Source organism: Brassica napus, chromosome A3, assembly GCF_020379485.1.
Source record: "Brassica napus cultivar Da-Ae chromosome A3, Da-Ae, whole genome shotgun sequence".
NCBI classification, from domain to species: Eukaryota; Viridiplantae; Streptophyta; class Magnoliopsida; order Brassicales; family Brassicaceae; genus Brassica; species Brassica napus.
In genome coordinates, this window is record NC_063436.1 from 23,374,936 (window position 1) to 23,395,890 (window position 20,955).

Consider the following 20,955-nt stretch of genomic DNA (forward strand, 5'->3'; position numbering starts at 1 on the left):
TATGTAGACCAGTTTTATTTTTATACCTTTCTAGCAGTAAATACATTTAGTTTTGTTTGAGTTACAACTGTTAGATATTAAAAATGTAATAGGCACACTTTGTTAAATTCTTATAACTTATATGATTGTGATTGATACTGATAGGAGCAATTTTACAAAGAGTTCTCACGAGAGTTTTCAAAATATTATAAACAATAAATAAAATTTAATGAGAGTATTTTAAGATCATAGTTTTCATAATGAAAATCTTTGAGATATAGTTATCACGATTTGAAATACTTCTAACAATAAAATATAAATACATTTTTATACATACTTAAACTTTTTAAATTAAAAACCTCTACTAGAATTATTCTTATGCACTTCCCAACTAATCAACCTTTAGTTTATTTATTTTCTAAAAATATATCACAATATACATAATCTTACGAATATTATATATATATAGTACAACAAACCAAAATAAAAGAAATTACTGATCTAGTTTTTTTTTGCTATTCTAGTTTAGTTATTAAAAGCGGAAAAGGTATAGTTCAATTTGGAAATATATATGCTTGAAAATTAAAAAGCACATGTTTAACTGAGATAAAAACCTAATATTATGTAAAATTAAATTTTATTTCAAATTTATTAATTAAAAAATAAATAAAACTTATAAATAAAACCAAAAAATATGAACTTTTTTTTGTAAACTAAAAAATTATCAGTTTTTATATTTAATTATTCTATAATATCTATTACATCCATGCGGGAAAGTCGAGTGATAAAAACGCATATAAATATGCATTCATCAACAACTCACTCTCACGCTCTCAATTTCAAGAGTCCTCCAAGATTGGCTCTATCCCGAGTCCTCCAAGCTAACGGGCTTATATCGTTATCTAGTTTTTTTACCAAGACTTTGGTATACGATTAGATTTTTGATTGTTTGTGGTTTTAAAAATAGATTTTTGATCTTTTGGTTTATGGTTTAAAATTTCTGAAGTAGATTTTAGATTTTAAAAACTTGAATGATAATTTTGTCTTTCTTTTAGTTCTATCAATAATTATTTTGTAAATGTTTATATTTTAACTTCTATTTTGAATTATTATCTACTAGATATTTGCCCGCGCAAATGCGCGGGTGACTAATTCCTTTCTATATATGTTGCAAAATAAAATAAATGCTTTTTATTAGAAGAGAAAACAATTACATTTACATATGCAGTCAAAGGCTAAAGTGTTACATGCACTAAATCAATTTTAGTTAACTGTTATTTTGAAATTATATATTGACAAACAAAATAATTGACTTTAATAACAAAAAGATACACGTAACTAAAGAAACTAAAAAACTAATCCAAATAGCTTTAAAATCTTATTAGTTATACAATTAACACATTTTATTTGATAGATTATTACTTTCCTCTTGTTAATCTAATATTTATCCGTCTTAAACAACTATTTTCCTTTTGAATGCTACTATCTTCATCTGCAGATAAATCTGCAAATCTAATAACAAAAAAAATATATTTAAGAAAATCACATGTATCTTAGCACTATATAACAGAAAAGTGCATGAATGTAAATCGATTAATAGTTTTTTCAAAAAAAAAAAGTAAATTGATTAACAGTACTATAACATGTAAAATGACGTCAACATATAAGACAAAAGAGTGATAATTTGCATAATAGTTATTATGATTAACTAAAAGAGTTTTATTAACAATTGACATTAATCTAGTTACCTATGTCATTTTCACGTTATTCAGTGGTAAAGTGGTAAGCAGATGACCTAGCCTTTCTTTTGCCCTATAATAAACATAATAACCAAAACTTCTCTCTGAATAAAATTCAACTCAAAAAGATTGAAAGTTTTCTGAAAGAAAATATCAAAATAATCACGTCGGTTGTCTATTTTTTCTTCCTAAGAATAAGCTATTGAGCAAAAAAAAAACAGATTTGTAAGTAAATAATCTCTTTTTTGTTAGTCAAAGAAAAAAAGTAATAATCTACTTTTAAATCATTTATATAACAGAGTCTGTAAAAACTTATTATTACCTCAGCTGTTGTTGACAATGCTTTGATTTATATTCGTTTTTTTGAAGAACTAAGCTGGGAAAATTCAATTGACATCTTCACTGTGAATCATGCAAAAAAGAGTAATTATAAAAGTGTATCAGTTTTCTGAACTTAAAGTGTGTGTACCTTTTCATCAAAGTGTATGTACCTTTTCATCCATTAGGATAGCTTTCATCCCGAGAAAAACTTCAAGTTTATGTTTGGGATAGTAGTCCCAGATCTGAGAGAGCGCACTCTGATTTTCCATTTTTTTAGATGAATTGAATGGCATCTTCAACCTGAGTTCTGCACAAAGAGAGAAGGATTATTTATTAGAGAAGAAGAGAATAATTATTCTAAGAAAATTGATAGAAAACAAAACATAAACCTGCAGCAGAGGTTTTAGAATTGACGATAGTGAAAAGAGAGAGAGATGAAACGATGGTGAAAAAAGAGAGATGAATTGATGGCAAAAAAGAGAAAGAAAATAATATATAAACTAACTTTGTTCAAGAAAAAATAATATGTAAACTAACTTCATGGTTGATCGTGTGATGATGGTGGTAAGTTGAGAATAATTAGGAAATTACTTTGTGTGATAAAAACGTGGATAGTTATCCATGTTTTTCTCTTTTTATTATTAAATTAATTTATAGCAAATATATATAAGATTTTATAAAATATAATTGACAAAAACTCGTAGAAAAATTGATATCAAAATTCATATTAATAAGCGTAGAAAAGGTATTAATAATAATTGATTACGGTGCACATGGGTGAAAGTAGTTCTTCGTAAAAACGTGACATATATTATCGTTGCAGGAAAACTAAGATCCATAACAATGGAACTCTTACTTTTTTTTTTATTATGTGCCGTAGACACGATGCAAGAATGCAATGATTTTTTGTTTTATGTAAAGCTTTGCCCTGAGCACAATTTAGAGAAACACTAACCTTGAATTCTTAATCGTAAATTGTCAAAATTTAAAGTCTTACCTTTGAAGATACGATACTTGTGTCACAGATACAATATATAGAAGAAGAAAGTAGATTAATTTATGTAGGAGAAAATAAAATAGTTCAAAAAATATAAGTTAACGTGAGTTTTTTAAAAACAAATAGAAATATATAGGTAGTTGAAGATTTACATTGCAGAGAAGTAGGAGAAAAGAAAATTTAGTTTTAATAAAACTTGGCGTGTGAGAGAAAAATTCAATTGTTTTGTTTTATTGTTTTTGAAAACTTTTCCACATATCAATTGTTTTTTAAATTTGTATCTAAAACTTTTCCACATGGCAATATCTGATTCGTCAGGTGACTTGCGCTTTAGTATATAAGGAATGAAAGTTACTAAAAGAAATTGATATTGTTCTTGATATATTTCCTCTAATTTAGGGACTACTAGTGTTACCCCCATGCTATGCATGGGTTAATTTGCTGTTTTAAAAATTATTTGATCGCTGACATAATTGTAATTAAAATAAATATTACTTTAAAATATTATATGAACAGTGGCACATAATTTTAGAAGTAACTGCACGGAAACAAAGAGATTGAAGGGGTAAAAAATTAGCATATTAATATAAAATGATACATGTTTGTAGTTTAAATATTTATTATTCAATAAGAGATCACCGACATTTTATGTTAATTTACCTAACATATATTTTTATAAAGCAAACATTTGAACATAATTAACCCGTAATATTTATTTTAATAGTTTGTTGAATTTATAAAATTAAAATTACAACATTTCTTTGATTTTTACTGAGCTACAATGAATTGTCCAGCAATAAATGATTAAATTCCAGCTACAATAAATATTAATTAAAGTAAATTCACCTTTGTATTCCGAAAAGAAAAAGCTCCATGATACGTCCGTTGTAGTTTTATGGTCGAACTCAATTGAAGTGGTGATTGCTGAAAAGTAATTGATTCAACAAAAGAAACATTAATTAAGCAACAATATTAAGGAGTAAAAAATAGGTAAAACCTTTTCTGTCATGCCAAAACCTGATGCTTCCATTTGTCCCCTTTGACTGACTGAAAATTCGCTGCGTGTGAGTGTAGTCATGGCTTTCCACGAAATTTTTTTTTATTATGCTCCTTCACATCTCTCAAAACTATTGCTTCAAGAGTCTGTAAATCATTAGATTGAGAAAGTTTCTAAGTTATTGTAATAGTCAAAAATAGAATCTCTTCAAAATCAATGTACACGTATCTTGCCATAATTCCACTGTATCGATCTAAAATCTTGTCGATAATGGATTTCTAGATATTAATCCATGTGATAAATAATAAAAGCTTTGAATTGCTGCAAAAAAAAAGATCATGAACCCTAACCGTAGATATGAAAATGGATAATGGAGATTGATAAAAATAAGGGAAAAGAAAGCACAAAGTAAATCATTAGATCAGAGTTTATATAGGCAAAATAAACAGTTTGAAGTCATGATCATTTAACTATAAACGTGGATGTGATATTTTGAGAAAAAATAGGATAAAGTTGCTGAAAATTAGGGGTTGATGAGAAATTTATTTTAATCAATTTTTTCTTAAAACATTTTCCACATGTCAAATTCTGATTTGTTAGGTGACTTGTGCTTTAGTATATAAGGGATTAGGAAACATGTATTTTATTCATAGCTGCATAATATATTTCTTTTTTCTTTCCATAAATCTAGATGTATATATATTCAACTCAACATTCAACAGATTGATTGAAAATTACTAATACTAGGGTAAACCCGCCCTACGGGCGGGCGAGTAAATAAATTAATAATACAATTTTTAAAAATATTAATTTATTTTTAACTTAAAGTAGCATTGACTTTTATAACTTTTTACAACAATTTTAACTATTTATTTTACTCAGTGACAAAAAAAAACTATTTATTTTACTATTCATTTTAGAAATTATATTATTTTCTAACTAATAAAATTTTAAAAAGTTAGTATTTACTTTCTATTTAGTGGTTTGCTTAGTTTAACTATATCAATAAAGAACAAACTTTTTAAAAAATTACAGACTATTGGACTAAGTAAATGAAGTTATTTTTTTCTCAGAACCGTGTTTGATGTGTATTCAAAAAGGTATTTACCTTAGACTCTTGAATCTGTACTATTATTTGCGAAGTAAATTTTTGCAACGGAGCTCTCACATTAAAAGTTAAAGCGGTTAATAGCTATACTACCCTTAATGAATTTGTATATAATTAACTATATAATCAAAAACGAATTTTTATTTATAATATTAATTTTTTTTTCAAAAAGATAAATTTTACATTGTGTTGTTATCTTAAAACATATTTTATATAATCAAAAACGAATTTTTATTTATAATATTAATTTTCTTTTCAAAAAGATAATTTTTACATTGTGTTGTTATCTTAAAACATATTTTTCAGTTATAAAATTTAAAATAAGATATAAAACTATTTATAATAATTAAGCAGTTAAAGTCATTGTCACCTTTAATGAATTTTATATGTAATTAATTATATAACTACAAACGAATTTTTACTAATAATATTAATTTTCTTAAATAAGCTAATTCTTATATATTGTGTTGTTATCTTAAAATTTATTTTCAATTATAAAATTTAGAAAATAACAAATAAAAAATTTATAATTAAACATTAATCAACTAAATTTGTATAAATATATTTACTTAAATATTTTTAATATGTGAATGTTTTCTTTTACAATTTCAGCATAATAATAAACATATATATTTTAGTTCAATTTACGTTATATATTTATATATATATAATTTGATGTTTGATTTTTTTAAAACAAAAATAATAAGTTATCATGCTGATTTTTGAATTAATAAAATATAAACTAATATATATATGTGTAAAACGATTATGCCCGCAAGTGCGGACAAAACATCTAGTATATATAGAATTTTTGGGGCTCCAAATTTCTGAAAGTTTAGCCTCTCGTAGTGATTTAGACTTGAGGTTTCTCAACCCTCATAGTTAGTGACCTGTGTTCGAATCTTTGATTGTATATATATTTTGGAATATAATCTTTTATAGAAAGAAAAAGGAAACCAATAAGAAAAAGCTGAATGGCAAATCAAAAACGAATCAGGTCAAGTTTTATGGGTTAAAATAACATTTTTTCTGGAAGTTTTCTAAAAACACTATAAATCAAAAATCTTAATTTGAATTAGATATATTTCTAATCATTGTATCGCCTTTCAAAGAACTTTTGATACATTACACTACCTCGTTTTTTTCTCCATGCCACCACCCTCTTCGTTTATACACTGGTACTTTTTCCTCTTCTCTTTTGTTGATATAGTATGTTATGGTTTTGTTTTCATGATTTATATCCTATCAAAACTATATTAATTACATATTTACTTGTTATATGAAAGGCCCCATATTTTAAAATTGCCTTAGGCCTCTAGATAGCCTCGCACGGCACTGTTTCCTCTCTTAGTTATATATTTCTTTCATAAATTGAATTGTTTTTTGAGAGGCAATCCTGGGCAAGCACTTTGCTTCAGACACAATGATGATCGAGATACAAAGACTCATGTTCAGTTCAAGTTTAGTAGACAAACTAAGTCACTTCTGTATTTCTGTCTGTTTTTTGATATTCTAGTCTTTGATATTTTTTTTTCCTACAATTACTTCTAATCTAAGAAACTGTGTAATGTATTGTCTTCTATTATCTTAATGTACTTTCTACCTATGAAACTGTTCAATCTAGTTCTCTGTTTTTATTCAGTATAATAATGCTCTGTTTTTTCAATCATCTTTTTTTTTGTTATTGCTCATACTTACAACATTTCTATTCATTAACATAACAATTTCATGACAAAATTCATGTTGTTATGAAGATATTAAGATAATGATCAAATGCATATAGGATAAAATGATATCACCACTTCGGTTTGGTGGGGAAGGAAGCATCTTATTGATTCCACAGACACCCCTGGTTTCCCAGTGTTCATCCTGATGTAACCTTTCTCCCCACCCTCCATGTTGGTCCCCAAGAATTTTTCACAATGATATAATCTGAACCCTTGCTTGATCCATACCCAACTGCAGTAACACCATGGTCCAAATCGACCCCACACTGCCCATCAAAGACATTTTTCACATACCAAAACACAATAATTCAAACATCAAGAAGATTATTCATTTTCCATGGATTTAATAATGTACTTACACCGCTGGAAGTCTCTAGCAGAAGCATCAATAGCGACACTGAGAGATTGATGAGCCAATGCCTTCAAGAGATTTTTCTCATCATTTCTACGTGCATCTTGGTGCCCGCTGATAGTTACCATTTCAGATTCATCTGGTTTAAAAACAAAGAGAATTAGTACGACCAATTTATTCCTTTTTTGCAGTTACACAAAAACCTTTTGCATTTAGAAAGTTCCTTCTTCCATAGAGTAAGGATAATCCTCTTCCTTGCGAATACGTTATTCACCACGTACTCAAAAGCATAATCCATGAAACCACTGTTGCAGCCATTGTTGTAAGTTGTGTCACAGACTACAATCTATGAGTTATGGTTCAGACAATGCTGTCAAGTTTGCGGTCACAATCTTGTTTACACCTTCCACTGCAGCAACTGTCCAAAAACGCCCAATAACTTCCTGCATAACAATTCAAAAAAAAAATCTAAATAAAAAATTAAAGCTATAACACATCAGAGTCCAAGATTTTTGCTTACCGCAAGAGCCTTGGTTCATGACATAGTGCACGGCTCCTTTCGTTCTCCACTCAACAGATTTAGGCAAAGCCTCACATCAAAGTCCTTATAAGCGAACTCTTGCTCTTTCTACATCAGTCTTGAGCCCCAAACTCAATAATCTCTTCTTAATGATGATCGGAACACTCCGTAACCTCTCCTTCGTGGCTCAAATCTGAAAACTCGTTGAGACCAAGCCATTAGCTTTTCACTTTCTTGTTAGTCTTAATGCAACTGAATCTGTTACTGACGCTTGGTCACATCCCAAGCCACTCTCATAAATCTAAACCTCGAATTCGCTTCTCCAAAGGTCCTGGTTTTATCAACCGAGTCTTGATACAGACATATATAACCAAGCCTTCAAATCACAGAAAATGAAATTTTTTTTTTTTTGACATCTCACAGAAAATGAATTAACTTTGGTGTTTTCACAGTTGAGAAGATGATGTTCAAAGGAAGAAAGCTAGCCTTTTTATAGCATTTTCAATCAGAAATTTAGATCCTTTATACCTGAACACCCCCGATCAGGTCTTCCTCCGTCAATATCATCGTTCAGATCGTGTACCTTTTGACGGCAACAGGAGCCGCATGGGGGAATCGTAATCAGATCTTCTCTTCTTCGTGTTGGAATTTCCAGATTCAACTTTTATCGGAGAAGATTTCTTGAGTTGATCACATAGCTTGTTGATGTTTCCTTCGATCCATCCATGGAGACGAAGGCGGGTGAAGTTGAGACCACGGACCAGTGTCGCAGAACCAAAAAGAAAAAATACAGCTTGTATATAGAATAGAGGAGAAGCTGAAGCGTGAGTGATCACAGAGACAGATGATTAATTAAAGGAGGAGGGAGGAAATAAGTCGTAAATAGGAGTGTAAAAGTCGTGCACGATATACAAAAATGGAGAAGATGACTTGCTGGCGTTGTGTGGATGATGACGTGGATCATTAAAATGATATGATTGGTTGATTTAATTGGCTGACGTGGATAGGCTCAATGGAGCTCATATATCCCTTTTAATATAGTATAGATTTACTTGGAACAAAAATATATAAAGTCATGATCAACCTTCACCGATGAAGCCGTGTGTGATTAGAAGTGGACCACAACATCTTCATCTTTCAATTTATGCGATAATGAAGTACACAAACTCAAATATTTAATAAATCAAAGAATAATAATCCATTAGAGAAAGCCGCCACAATGGCAAATGGAAAATAACCAAAATATCATTATCCTCACTGAGTACTCATCCTCACTAGTCATTATTTTTTTTATTTTTCTATAAACCTATAGGAACAGAATCAAAACAACCAACAGAGCATAACCGGTAACATTCCCCGACAAGAATCTCTCTGATACGCCGCCGTTTCGGAGAGAATCTTTCAGCTCCGCCAGTGAATCCAACCGTAACTCCGGATTCGGCCCATATAGCCTGAGTACACCTGCCACGTCATCAACCGTAAGGTCAACCTTCTTGGTCCTTGGCGGGAGAATCGGATACATAACCGCTGACTCACGCGAGCTGTGTCCTAACCCCAGCAAGTGACCAATCTCGTGAGTCGCCACAGACTCCAAGTCAACTGCAACCTTTGATCCGAAGTCGTCGTTGACGACCCACGTCTCCGCCGCGTCGAAGTGGACCCGTCCGTTCTTCGGCGCGAAGGCGTGTGCTAAAGTCCCGAGGACTCCGTCAAACGGCTTCCCGTCACCGTGATCGCCGGCGAAAAACCCGATCTTTAAATTCGCCGTCGTGTAATCATCGACCTCCTTGAAACTCACCGGAATCACGCTCGCCCACCGGCCGAACGCTCGTCGGAAAACCGTTTTGACGTCGTCGGACGTCGGGTAATCGAGTTTGTGTGTTTCCGAGAAGGCGTACGTTAGCGTGTCGCGGTTCCACTTCGGCTTACCGCCGAAGTACGTGTAACGCGCCGTCACGTGCATGCCGTTGTTGATCATGTGTGTATCGCTAACGCCACATCGCGGTGACGACATGAGGGTGACGGTACTCGTGTCGAGTCTCCCGGTTATCGGTAAACCGAGATTCTGTTGGTACAGAGAGATTGCTGATTCGAGACGGCCATCGAACACGTCGGAGAAGTTCTTTGAGCTACCACTACCGTCGTCTTTGACGTAGCCGAAACGGTGGAGGTATCTTTTGAGCTCGGATACGCCGCTGACGTGGCTGCCTAGTTGGACGTCTACAAGACGTGAGAAATCATGCCGCGTGGCGTTGCTGACTTTTATTGTTTGAGTTGCTTTTGTTGTATATTCATCTGGGAGGTTTCTGGCGGAGAGCCGGCGAGGGAAACAGAATAAGATAACGGAGATTATTAAGACAAAACAGAGAGCTCTGTTTCTATGGGTTAAATTCAGAGTCATGGCAAAAAAAGATTCTGAAAGTTCTGATTTTAAATAAGACGTTCCGTGGAGGTAGGATCGATCGAGAAGAAAAGTGAAACAGGGATAGAAAAAGTAGAATATTTATATAGATTCTGACGTGAGGATTACCTTTAAACCCAAAATGAATCTGGAAGTTGGACTATGACTTGGAAGTTGCTTCGGTTGGGTCAACTGAATCATGTCCGGTCTAGGAATACAATGTGAAGGTCCTTGTCCTAATAGAACAATTTTTTTTGGGCACGAATCCTAATAGAACAACTAATAACCCATATAAATCCTGCCACAGATTAACTTTAATTAGATGGGCATGCATGCTTTTATTTATGACAACCATATTGTATTTACCTATCATTCTTTCTTGTATCTAAAACGACTTATCTGGCGAGATTTAGAGCATAATTAACCATAAAGTCCATTAGGGTCTCTTAATGAATATTTAAATAATAAAGTTAAGCTAAAAAATTTTGTTAAGAGACAATTAGTTTTAGTGCTCCATGCAAGAACTCTCCTAAAGATTTTTAAATAAAAAAGTCAAAGATTCTGAAATCAAATCTACAATTTAGCAAGAAAATTTAGGAGTCATGAGCATACAATATAGATGATCCGTCAAGCTCCCAATTGCCATATATTTGTAGATAAGGAACCTGGAAACTCTCAGGTTTGATGAGCAGAGGAGAAAGAAAGGAAGCAAAAGTGTAATAATAGTTCACCTCTCGTTCTTCTTAGCAGAAAAGCCTTTCAAAGCAACTAGATGGCGGTGATGCAGCCTGGCGGGAACCTCTATCTCTCTGCAAAACTCATATTCTGTTGTAAAGAAATAACAAACTCAGTCTTTCAATGAATTCTCCATGTAAATTAAGAAATAACAAAATTCACCTGAATCATTATCCGCAACCATTGACTTCTCAAGTTTCCCTTTCGCTTAAAAAACAAAGTAGTTGACTTTAGTCACACAGTCTCAAAACATTCCATGATCATCATCACTGAGTTCTCAAACAAACAAAAAGCATAATCAAGAAGATGATTGATTGATTGATAGTGCCAAGTTGATGAAATGATCACATTCCTCATCTGTAAGAAGTCCCTTGTACAAAAACACCCTGCAGAAGACATCACATACTTAGATCTTCAAAACAATCAAACCGCAAAGTTCTTTCTTTTTTAGTAGCAAAAGCGACAAACAGACGAACCTAGGAGTCCAAGAGAGCTGAGTGACACAACTTGGATCAATAAACAAGAATGTTGGTAGCTTCATATTGATACAACATTTTAATAAACATTTTAACCCTTCTTCCAACTCATAACAATAATCATCATTAGTATCTATAACAATAATACTTAAGAAATAGAAACAAACAATAGTAACTAGTCAAGGAATATCATATTTTTTATTTGAAAAACTTAGTCAAATTTAGTAAAACTAAAGGAGAGAACATATTTTGTAAATATGAGTTTTACATATCTTGAAGTTACTTATCACTCTTAAAAATTCAAGTTATTCAAAAACTAGCGTAGAAGACTTAAAAACTAGCGGAGAAGACTTCCATGAAAGTCTTCTCGGATCAGTTAGAAACTTTAATTAACGTGAATGTTGGTAACCTCATAAATATCACCAATTAAGTTATAAATTTCATTCAGTAGCCCAAATATTCATTAATAAACATGAATTAATAAGGAAATGTTAAAAAGTCTTTATAGTTTTAGAGAAAATGCAAGTTTATTAAACATTGACGCAAACGACATCCACAGAGGTCTTTCGCCACAACAATCTGAATTTGGTGTAAGCATTACATCTATCCCTACAATCATAGACACTTCAAAATTTGAACAATATATGTACTGTGCTATATCGTTTCTCACATTTTCTATTCTATAGACTCATGTAGAATGGAAATGTAAGTTACTTGGGGGTTTAGTTTATGAAAAATTGGGGTTGACATTGGATTAAGATTTATATTTTCATATATGATTTAGTGAAGCTCCGATGAGATGTCACGTGCCCCATGTATCCCTTTATCTTCCTTCACCAAAAGCACACTAACACAGATGAGGAGTGGACCACATTGGAAGCTGCTCCAATGTTCATCTCCAATATGGACAACAACTCATCTCCACTCCTAGAGATTAAGATGTGGTCATGGCGTGCAGCAACCAACAGAAGCCTCAAAGCAGCTGCTTTCATAATTGGTACACGATCTATGTTTGCTAACATCAAGATTGGTTTGGAGATGTGATTTGTTGCAAAAGAGTAAACATCAAGGGCTTGATCCATCTCAGCCAAAACACATGACAACCTAATTCCACCTTCTTTCTTTCTCCATCCCCTTGATGACCAATTCTCCCAATGAGGTTTCTTGGCAACCAATTTGCAAACCTCAGTTTTGAATAGCTCTATAACCCTTGGACTTCCTTTGGAGATCAAGATTCTGAAGAGTTGAAGCACCACTCTCCTTCTGCTCTTAGGGTGAGAGGAGTCTTCCATGTCTTGAGTGATGAACTTCCTAAAATCCTTCCAAAACAAGGTCTTCTCTTCAGCTGTTACTTGGATGTTTTCAACAACCACATCCTTGATCACCTTCCTCACAGTCCCTTTCTCTTCAAGCACCTTGCAGCAGTCATCCTTTTCAAGCACCATCATCATGAAGAACATGTGACTTGTTGGAATTCTCCATTTGATGGAAAGCTCCAAGAGACTCCTAAAACTCTTCTTTAGATCTTCAGATTCTCTTCCCTCCAACTGCAGCTGAGGAAAAAACATGTCGTGGAAGGTCTGTCTGTAAAACACAAATCAAAATTTAAGATTAGACACCGAGAAAAATTTATGTTGTTTCAATAACAAAGACAAGCACACACAATTCTGTTTCAATCTCAAGACAAAACACACAACTCAGTTTCAATCACAACACAAACACACAATTCAGTATCAATCACAACACAAACACACAATTATGTTCTCATATTAAACTAAATGTTAATGATCCATTGACTTTTTTATCAACCATAAATGCTGTGCACTTTTTAATTTTCAAATATATTTTTTTCAATTTCCACCTATCCATATTTCTTCATCTTATTCTCCATCTCTACGCGAGTTCAAGTTTCTGTAAAAAATCCATCTATATTTTTTTTCTTTTCATGCACACAAATAGTCTTTTATTCATTCGTTATATCAAATCTACTAACACATCTAACTAAATCAAAGCAAACTAACAGGATAACTATCTTCAATTTACAAATCAATGAAAAAACAAGGGTCCACCTAGATTTAAATATATAAACCGGGTTTTTCAATAAAACCGGGTCACCGGTTCTTACGGGTTTTGGGCGGTTTTACTGGTTCAACTCAAATCCGGTTTTTGAACTAACCCGGACTCGGCTAAATGAAGGAGTCACGGTTGGACCGGTCCGGTTTGGTTTTCAAAACCTTGCAGGCGAGTCTTGTCGAAAAGGACAGAGTTGTTTGAGTTGAAAGTAAATCCGGTTTGATTAGAGAGGGAAGAGGTTTCTGAGTCAGCTCGTCGTCATGAGACACTCACTCGCCTTTTTTTCTGAATTTGAAATTGAACCAAACGGAGCACAATAAAAATCCGGTTCAGTCTTAAACCGTTTGAAAGGTTTATTCAGATTTCTCGGTTTGAAATTCAAATCAGTTTTGATAATCATTTAGAGGGTTATCGATGATTTTTTTGGATTCAAGTTTCTGTCATGTATGTGGTATGAACCATAAAGTTGTATCAAGATATTAGAGGGATGATATATTATCAAAATTTATTAAAAGAAATATATATATATATATATATATATATATATATATATATATAACTCACATAAATTTTTAAACAAGATAGTACTTATTTCAGGCTGATTCAATAAAAAAAAGTATTTCAATTTGAAAGACTTTTAGTTGCAAAGCTGAGCTTGTAATAATTGGCAAAACTAAAAAAAAAGAAAAGAAGAAGAATAAATTTGAGTAATTAATGGGCCGAGTGAACAGAAAACTTGAGGAGAGTAGCATCGACCATCAATTTCAACAAGCGTACAGCATCATCAACTCTGCCAGCCTTGGCATATCCATTGATCAAGGATCTAAAGGTAGGAACATCAGGAGATAGATATTCAGGGGCGGAGCAGATTTCATCAAACAAATCTTGTGCTTGGGACATCATGCCATGCTCGCAAAACAGTGCTATGATGGTAGCGTAACACCGAGAGGACCTAGTAAACTCGGGCCGCTTGAAAGTATGGAGGGCCTGCTTGAAAAGCCTCAACTTGAAACAAGCATTGACCACTGTACCAAAGGTGTCTCGGTTATAGGTCAGTGAGTTGTTGGTCAGCATAGCGTTGAACAGATCCCAAGCCTCTGTTTCCTTACCGTTGTCAAACAAAATCTCCAAAAGGGTATTCACAGTCGATGCACACACGTTCCTGCTGATAAGAGACCTGTAAACCTCCATAGCTTTCGCGTCCTCGCCTTGCTTGAACCAGTAATCCACAAATGTGGCCTCCACCACCGCTCTGCCCATGTGACCACCTGACATGGTGGTCTTGTTTAGCAATACATAATAAATGATTAGCCATGTCGTGTTCTCCAAGGTCCAAGAATCCACGGATGATATAGCTGTATGCAATTGAATCCCAGAGATTTCTAGAATATAAAAAGATGATAGCTTCATAGATCCTCCCTGTGTCGACCAAGCCTTTGGTCAACAACCTGCGTGTGTCCATATTTGGAAGAACAGTGATTGTTGTCCGAATGTAAAGGTTGAGTGCTTCCTCTACTCGATTATCAATCACAAAAGGCTTTGACAATGTGGTTGAAAGTGGCGATGTCCGGGAAGAAATCCTTATGTTCATTGAAAAAGTGATGGAACAGAGCAATTGCGTCGTCGTACCTTTTGGCTTTGCACATGGAGCTGATGATATCGTTGCACATCATGACCTTTGTATCCCATCCATGATAACTCTCTTCACATACAGCGAGGCGCGAGATCTGCGCTGCCTTGTCCAGTTCAGAGAGCTCGATCAATGAACGTACTCTGAAATCGTAGAGAAATCTGACGTTTATCACGGTTGAGAGATGTTTGGATCAAGTTTCTCTGTGAGTAAAGATGGATCTCTTCCTAGTGGGAAACGCAACAACCTCACCGATATCCCTTTTTGCTTTGCCAAGTTGTGGAGGACGAAAGACAGCCTCGCATATGCGGACATGGCGGCTGATGAAAAAAGACACCGTGTGGAATAAGGTTTTAAAAGCTCTCTTTTATTCATAATCTATATGTGTAACATTATTTTATCTAATTCTGAAAACGGGAAACAATATATTTTCTTGCCATTCTTTTGTTCAGAAATATACATTCTTAGTATTTTTTTTTTTTTAGGAGCCCTGGAAACTATATATGCATTACGGGCCTAATTAAGGCAAATGCCTTTTTCTTTGCACCATAAACGCGACTTTGAGGGTATGACTGGTTTTCCCGGTACCACCCGCAAACACAGCTTTTGCGGTTGGTAGCGGTTGCTGGCGTTTTGCAACAATCGCTCAAACCGCTCTAAATCGCTCCAAATCACTCCAAATCGCTCTGAACCTCATAAATTCAAAAGCTGGTTCCAGCTAGCGTTTGCGGTTGCGGGCGTTTGCAGGAAGATAAAAAAAATTATTTTTTTTCCAAAACAATATAAATACAAAAATAAAAAAATTCAATAAAAAAATTAAATTGAAATTATAAAAATGCTAAAATATATCAATTATATTTTAATTAATATTATAAAACTGTAAAATAAAAATATTTTCTATATCTTTTAAAAATTTAAACTATAACTTTCTAAATATAAATTTTATATTTATTATAATATTATTATTTTTGATATTTTTATAATTGTATAAAATGTAAATATTGTTAATTTATTATTTAACCGCTGATGTATTTGGTAGTTAACCAGTCATAAGTATCCCGCAAACGCACCAATTTCTAACCGCAGAACCAGTAGTACAAATCTCTTAAAACCGCTAAAAACCGCAACCACCCGCATCCGCAAACTCCCGCAACCGCAACCGCAACCGCTGCGGTTGAACCAGTCAGGCCCTGAGGAGGTTGAACCAAATGGAAAAACATTTTTTAGCGATTATATCTTCAGTTTCCATGTCATTTTCTGTAGATCAGTCCTGATTCCTATCGTATTGAACGTTCGTTATCCACAACATACCTTTTCGACCTTGTTTTAAAGCATATCACCAACTACTTACAAGTAAATATGTAATTTTTTAAAAAGTAGTAATATTTATATTAATTCATCCATAATCTGAAAAGGTTTAATGGATTACAGCAAATGAATCGAGTGAAAAACTGGAATTAACTGATCATAATTACCGATTAACCCACTTTAAAAAAAAAAAACCCTACAACAAAAGACAGAGGACACGACCATTCCAAGCAGGCGCCACCACCTCTCATCTCCTGACCACCAGCAACAGCGGTACAGGCACTCCTCAAATTTCTCCCGCTCAAGCAACACCATCTCGACAGCAACTCTTTAAGACATCGGGGAGCACGACCTGTATAAATCATCCAGCGATACGCCGAGGTTGTTGAGGTGCTGAGATAAGCAACCACAACTGACACGCTGGGAGTCTGGGACCGTATGTGTAAAATCTCATTTCCTAGCCAATAATAACCACCCAAAGAAGAGAGCCGGGAAATGTCTCGAGTGTTGAACAACAAAAAATAAGTAAACATGAAAATTGGTTATAATATCTTCTTTCTTGTAATAAGTGGGATCACCACAACTCTGTAAAACTTGAAAATTGGTTATAATATCTTAACATTTTAACCAAAAAAAAAAAAAAACAAAAAATAAGTAGAGACTACATAAACATGCGCTGTTCCTTTGATCCTACATATATGGTATGATACAAACTATATCAAAGCCTAAAATACATTTTTCTAGGAAAATAACCTATAAATTACATATTATTAAGATATCTTGAACTCTTAATCACTGCGTTACGAGAAATAACATTGTGTGTAGTATTTTCTGTGTTATTTTTATGACAAAGCTATGTTTTTTTCCCTATCCTTAGACAAAAATATAATTTTATGTTTAATTAAATCAAATTTATATTAAAATATTGATACAAAAAAAGAAAATTTACAAAAATATGACACCTAGTATTTTTTCTATTGATTTAAATATGATTAAATTTAAATAATAGTATTATTAACAATATTATCTAATTTATTTTTCTATTGATTTAAATATGATTAAATTTATAAATAAAAATGGTTTTTTTTTTTGAAAATATATAAAATTAAATATTTCATTAATTTATGTGCATAAACCTAAAACGAAAAATTAAAACAAAACGTAAAGGAATAATATTTTCAAACATTTATATCTTAGGAATAGAGAAAGAAGTATGAGTTAATTTTTTCTATAGAATATCTTAATTGGATCTTTTGAGTAAGCTAATCATAGGAGTTGAGCTGTAGTTCATTAAAAAAGAAAACCCAGAAGCCTTTACATGGAAACGGAAGCGGGTACGTGGAAGCGGAAGCGTAAGGAAGCGCAGAAGCGAGATTTTTTAAAATATTAGGAAGCGGGTACGTGTTGGAAGCGTATATCCATATATAAATATATATATATATATATATATATATATATGCAAAAATTTTAAAAAATTAGCACTAAAAATTATATGATTTAAATTAAAAATAAAACATTTATTCATTTATAATAATTTTGAAATGATTTTATATTAAAACTGTAAAAATACACATAAATTATGTTTACAAAAAATATTATATTAATTATTTTTAATACTTCATAAATAATTGACACAATATGTTTCAATATGTGCTATATCTTTAATAAAAAATCTCAATGCATAAAGATAATTTATAGTATTATTTTTGATATATGCATATTTATAACTCAATATTCATTACTATTAATTTTATTTTATTTTATAGATTAAAACCATGGTTTTAAATTTTATTGATATACATTGTATTTTTTTTTAAAACGGAAGCGAGATTCCAAAACGGAATCATAAGCTTCCAACAGGTTTTTAAAGAGAATATTTTAGAAACGTTTTGGAAGTGAGATTCCGCAAGCTTCCACAAGATTCCGATTCCGATTCCGGTTCCGAAGCGGGAAGCGAACGTCCGATGAAGCTTCCGTGCAACGTAGAAAGCAAGTCTTACTCAGTGCTAAATGGCGTAGAATCCGGTTTAATCTTCAATGGTTGAAACTAATTCCGGGTTTGATTTTTATTCGGTTATCGTGATTTGTGTACTTAATTATTTTAATTAATCCAGGTGAATAATTAGCCAAATAAAAAACAGAACAAAAAGGCTACGCCTGTACTGTCTCTTCTCCGTCTGTCTGTCTTCACCATTTCGTAAATTCTCAAACTTTACAAACAGAGAGAGATCCTTACATATACTTCGCTACCTTTCTGAAAACCCAAATCCTCCGATCTCCGATCAGGATCATCTTTTTTTCCAGTGGCTCCCCGAGTCTTCTTGGTTTCGGGGGGAGAAGATGGCATTTCCGTAAAAACCAGTGATGAAATTGGTAGCTGAGGTGTGTAGGTGGAGCGTGAGGCTGCTGACGACGACGAACTCGCCTCCTCAGCTCAACGGTGGGGGAAACAAGAGCGGGCTATGGAGGTGGAGATCTTTCCCGGGTCAGCCCAAGAGAACGGTAATGTGGACATGGGTTTGTGGGTTCATGCTTTTCACCTTAGGTGTCATCTCACTCTTCACCGGTCACGTTGTCTCCCACCTCGAGTGGTATTCTCAGCAACTAAGCAAAAGGAGCTTACTGGTACGCTTTCTAAAATTTCAGCTTTCAGCTTTACTTGATTTTAGTCTCGGAACTGAGTTCTTGGAATTGGATATTCTCAGGATATGAGCCGTACGGAAGCAATTGATGTATGGAAGTCAAAGTATTCAAAGTTCTTCTATGGATGCAGTGAAAGAGGAAGGAACTTCCCACGTAAGTGTCGGAAAGAGAAAGTTTAGTTCTTTCCTAGTTGATCTTGGATTCTAGTAGGGAAAGTCTGTGACTTTAGTGATCTGATAGCAAATTTGTCTCTACCCTTTTTGTAGTTGGGTTAAAATCACAATTTGCTTCCTGGCAATGCTAATTTGGGGATATAGCTGTTTATGTAAAGTACATTAGGCTTTGAACATTTCCTCTCTCATTTGTTTTTTTTTTCATCTTGTTTTGGGGATATGCAGCTGCTGTCCAGGAGCACTCGTCTAATGGTTATTTGCTGATTGCGGCTAGTGGTGGTCTGAACCAGCAAAGAACAGGAGTAAGTGATATGCTCAATAGAGTATACATAGTTATGTTGCTCATTGAAACTAAATGTTCTTTTTATGAGACAGATAACAGATGCAGTAGTTGTAGCACGGATTCTTAATGCTACTTTAGTTGTACCTGAGTTGGATCACCATTCTTATTGGAAAGATGATAGGTAACTTTTAGCTAGTTTTTGCCAATTGAACATGTTGCTCTTATCATGCATTATCTGAATTTGTTTTTGTTTTCTGTGTAGTGACTTTAATGACATTTTTGACGTTAACTGGTTCATCTCTTCCCTCACAAAAGATGTGACTATAGTTAAGAGAGTTCCTGACAGAGTCATGCGCTCCATGGAGAAGCCTCCTTATACAATGCGTGTCCCTCGAAAGTCTACTCCTGAGTATTATCTCGACCAAGTTTTGCCAATTCTCTCGAGGAGACATGTAAGACTATTTCACCTAAGAATCAATTTTCTTTTTTTGTTACTTCATTGAATAGAACAATATGTATGCCTCAGTTTCAGTCTTGTATGTTCATGATTCTTTAAATCTTGCAGGTTTTGCAATTGACGAAGTTTGACTACAGACTAGCAAATGATCTAGACGAAGACATGCAAAAGTTGCGCTGCAGGGTGAACTATAATGCTTTAAGATTCACAAAGCGCATACAATCAGTTGGAATGAAAGTGGTCAAGAGGATGAGAAAGATGGCCAAACGTTTTATAGCTGTCCACTTGAGGTTTGAACCAGACATGCTAGCCTTTTCTGGTTGTGACTTTGGCGGTGGCGAAAAAGAGCGAGCTGAGCTTGCAGAAATAAGAAAACGATGGGACACTTTGCCTGTGAGTGATCCTTTTTATTGTCTTTAAAGTTGTTTGGAGTTGCAATATCTCACTAGGCAATCCACTTGCAGGATCTGGACCCTCTGGAGGAAAGAAAGCGTGGGAAATGCCCTCTTACACCTCATGAAGTGGGCTTAATGCTGCGCGCTCTTGGTTTTGCTAACAACACATACATCTATGTTGCCTCTGGAGAGATATATGGTGGTGAGAAGACACTGAGACCACTCAGAGATCTGTTTCCAAACTTTTACACCAAGGAAATGCTTGCCAATGATGAGCTCAAGCCTTTGCTTCCCTTTTCTTCACGTCTTGCCGCTATTGATTACATAGTCAGCGACGAAAGTGACGTATTTATCACTAATAATAATGGAAACATGGCCAAGATTCTTGCTGGCCGAAGGTAACAACAAACCTCTCTACGACTTCTTGTGTATATAACACATGAGACATGAGAATGATCACTTGTGAGTATGTTATTTACAGGAGGTACATGGGGCATAAGAGGACCATAAGGCCTAATGCAAAGAAGCTCAGTGCTTTGTTTATGGACCGAGAGAAGATGGAGTGGCACTTCGCTAAGAAAGTTAAATCTTGTCAGCGAGGATTCCCAGGTGATTCCTGATGAGTTCAAACCAGACGTGGA

General features: G+C 33.7%; 2 protein-coding genes, 1 long non-coding RNA gene and 1 pseudogene across 10 annotated transcripts; 1 reads left to right on the forward strand and 3 right to left on the reverse strand.

The window, feature by feature from the left end:
* Positions 1–933: 933 nt before the first annotated feature.
* LOC111214689 lies at positions 934–5,575 on the reverse strand. Its single transcript, XR_007338411.1, has 2 exons — positions 2,210–5,575; positions 934–2,120 (listed from the first exon to the last, which is right to left on the reverse strand). It is a non-coding gene; the product is annotated as an uncharacterized LOC111214689 (long non-coding RNA).
* A 1,178-nt stretch (positions 5,576–6,753) lies between these two features.
* On the reverse strand, positions 6,754–11,239 carry LOC106375677 (metalloendoproteinase 1-MMP-like). 8 transcript variants are annotated; one of them, XM_048776804.1, is made up of 5 exons: positions 8,269–11,239; positions 7,741–7,933; positions 7,424–7,663; positions 7,228–7,359; positions 6,754–7,134 (listed from the first exon to the last, which is right to left on the reverse strand). In XM_048776804.1, the coding sequence occupies exon 1, from the start codon at positions 10,139–10,141 to the stop codon at positions 9,047–9,049; it is 1,095 nt and encodes a 364-aa protein (XP_048632761.1). In that variant the 5' UTR covers positions 10,142–11,239; the 3' UTR covers positions 6,754–7,134; positions 7,228–7,359; positions 7,424–7,663; positions 7,741–7,933; positions 8,269–9,046. The 8 variants fall into 8 exon arrangements, with proteins under 8 accessions (XP_048632761.1, XP_048632760.1, XP_048632756.1 ...); XM_048776803.1 differs by having other exon boundaries at positions 6,754–7,100; positions 7,228–7,663; XM_048776799.1 differs by having other exon boundaries at positions 7,228–7,663.
* Positions 6,911–8,307, reverse strand: LOC106425233 (cysteine protease XCP2-like). Its single transcript, XM_048777049.1, has 5 exons — positions 8,269–8,307; positions 7,587–7,663; positions 7,416–7,525; positions 7,228–7,359; positions 6,911–7,134 (listed from the first exon to the last, which is right to left on the reverse strand). Exons 1-5 carry the CDS (start codon positions 8,305–8,307, stop codon positions 6,911–6,913), a joined length of 582 nt encoding a protein of 193 aa, XP_048633006.1.
* A 7,286-nt stretch (positions 11,240–18,525) lies between the features above and the next one.
* LOC106346824 overlaps positions 18,526–20,955 on the forward strand; it is an 8,039-nt pseudogene continuing 5,609 nt past the window's right edge.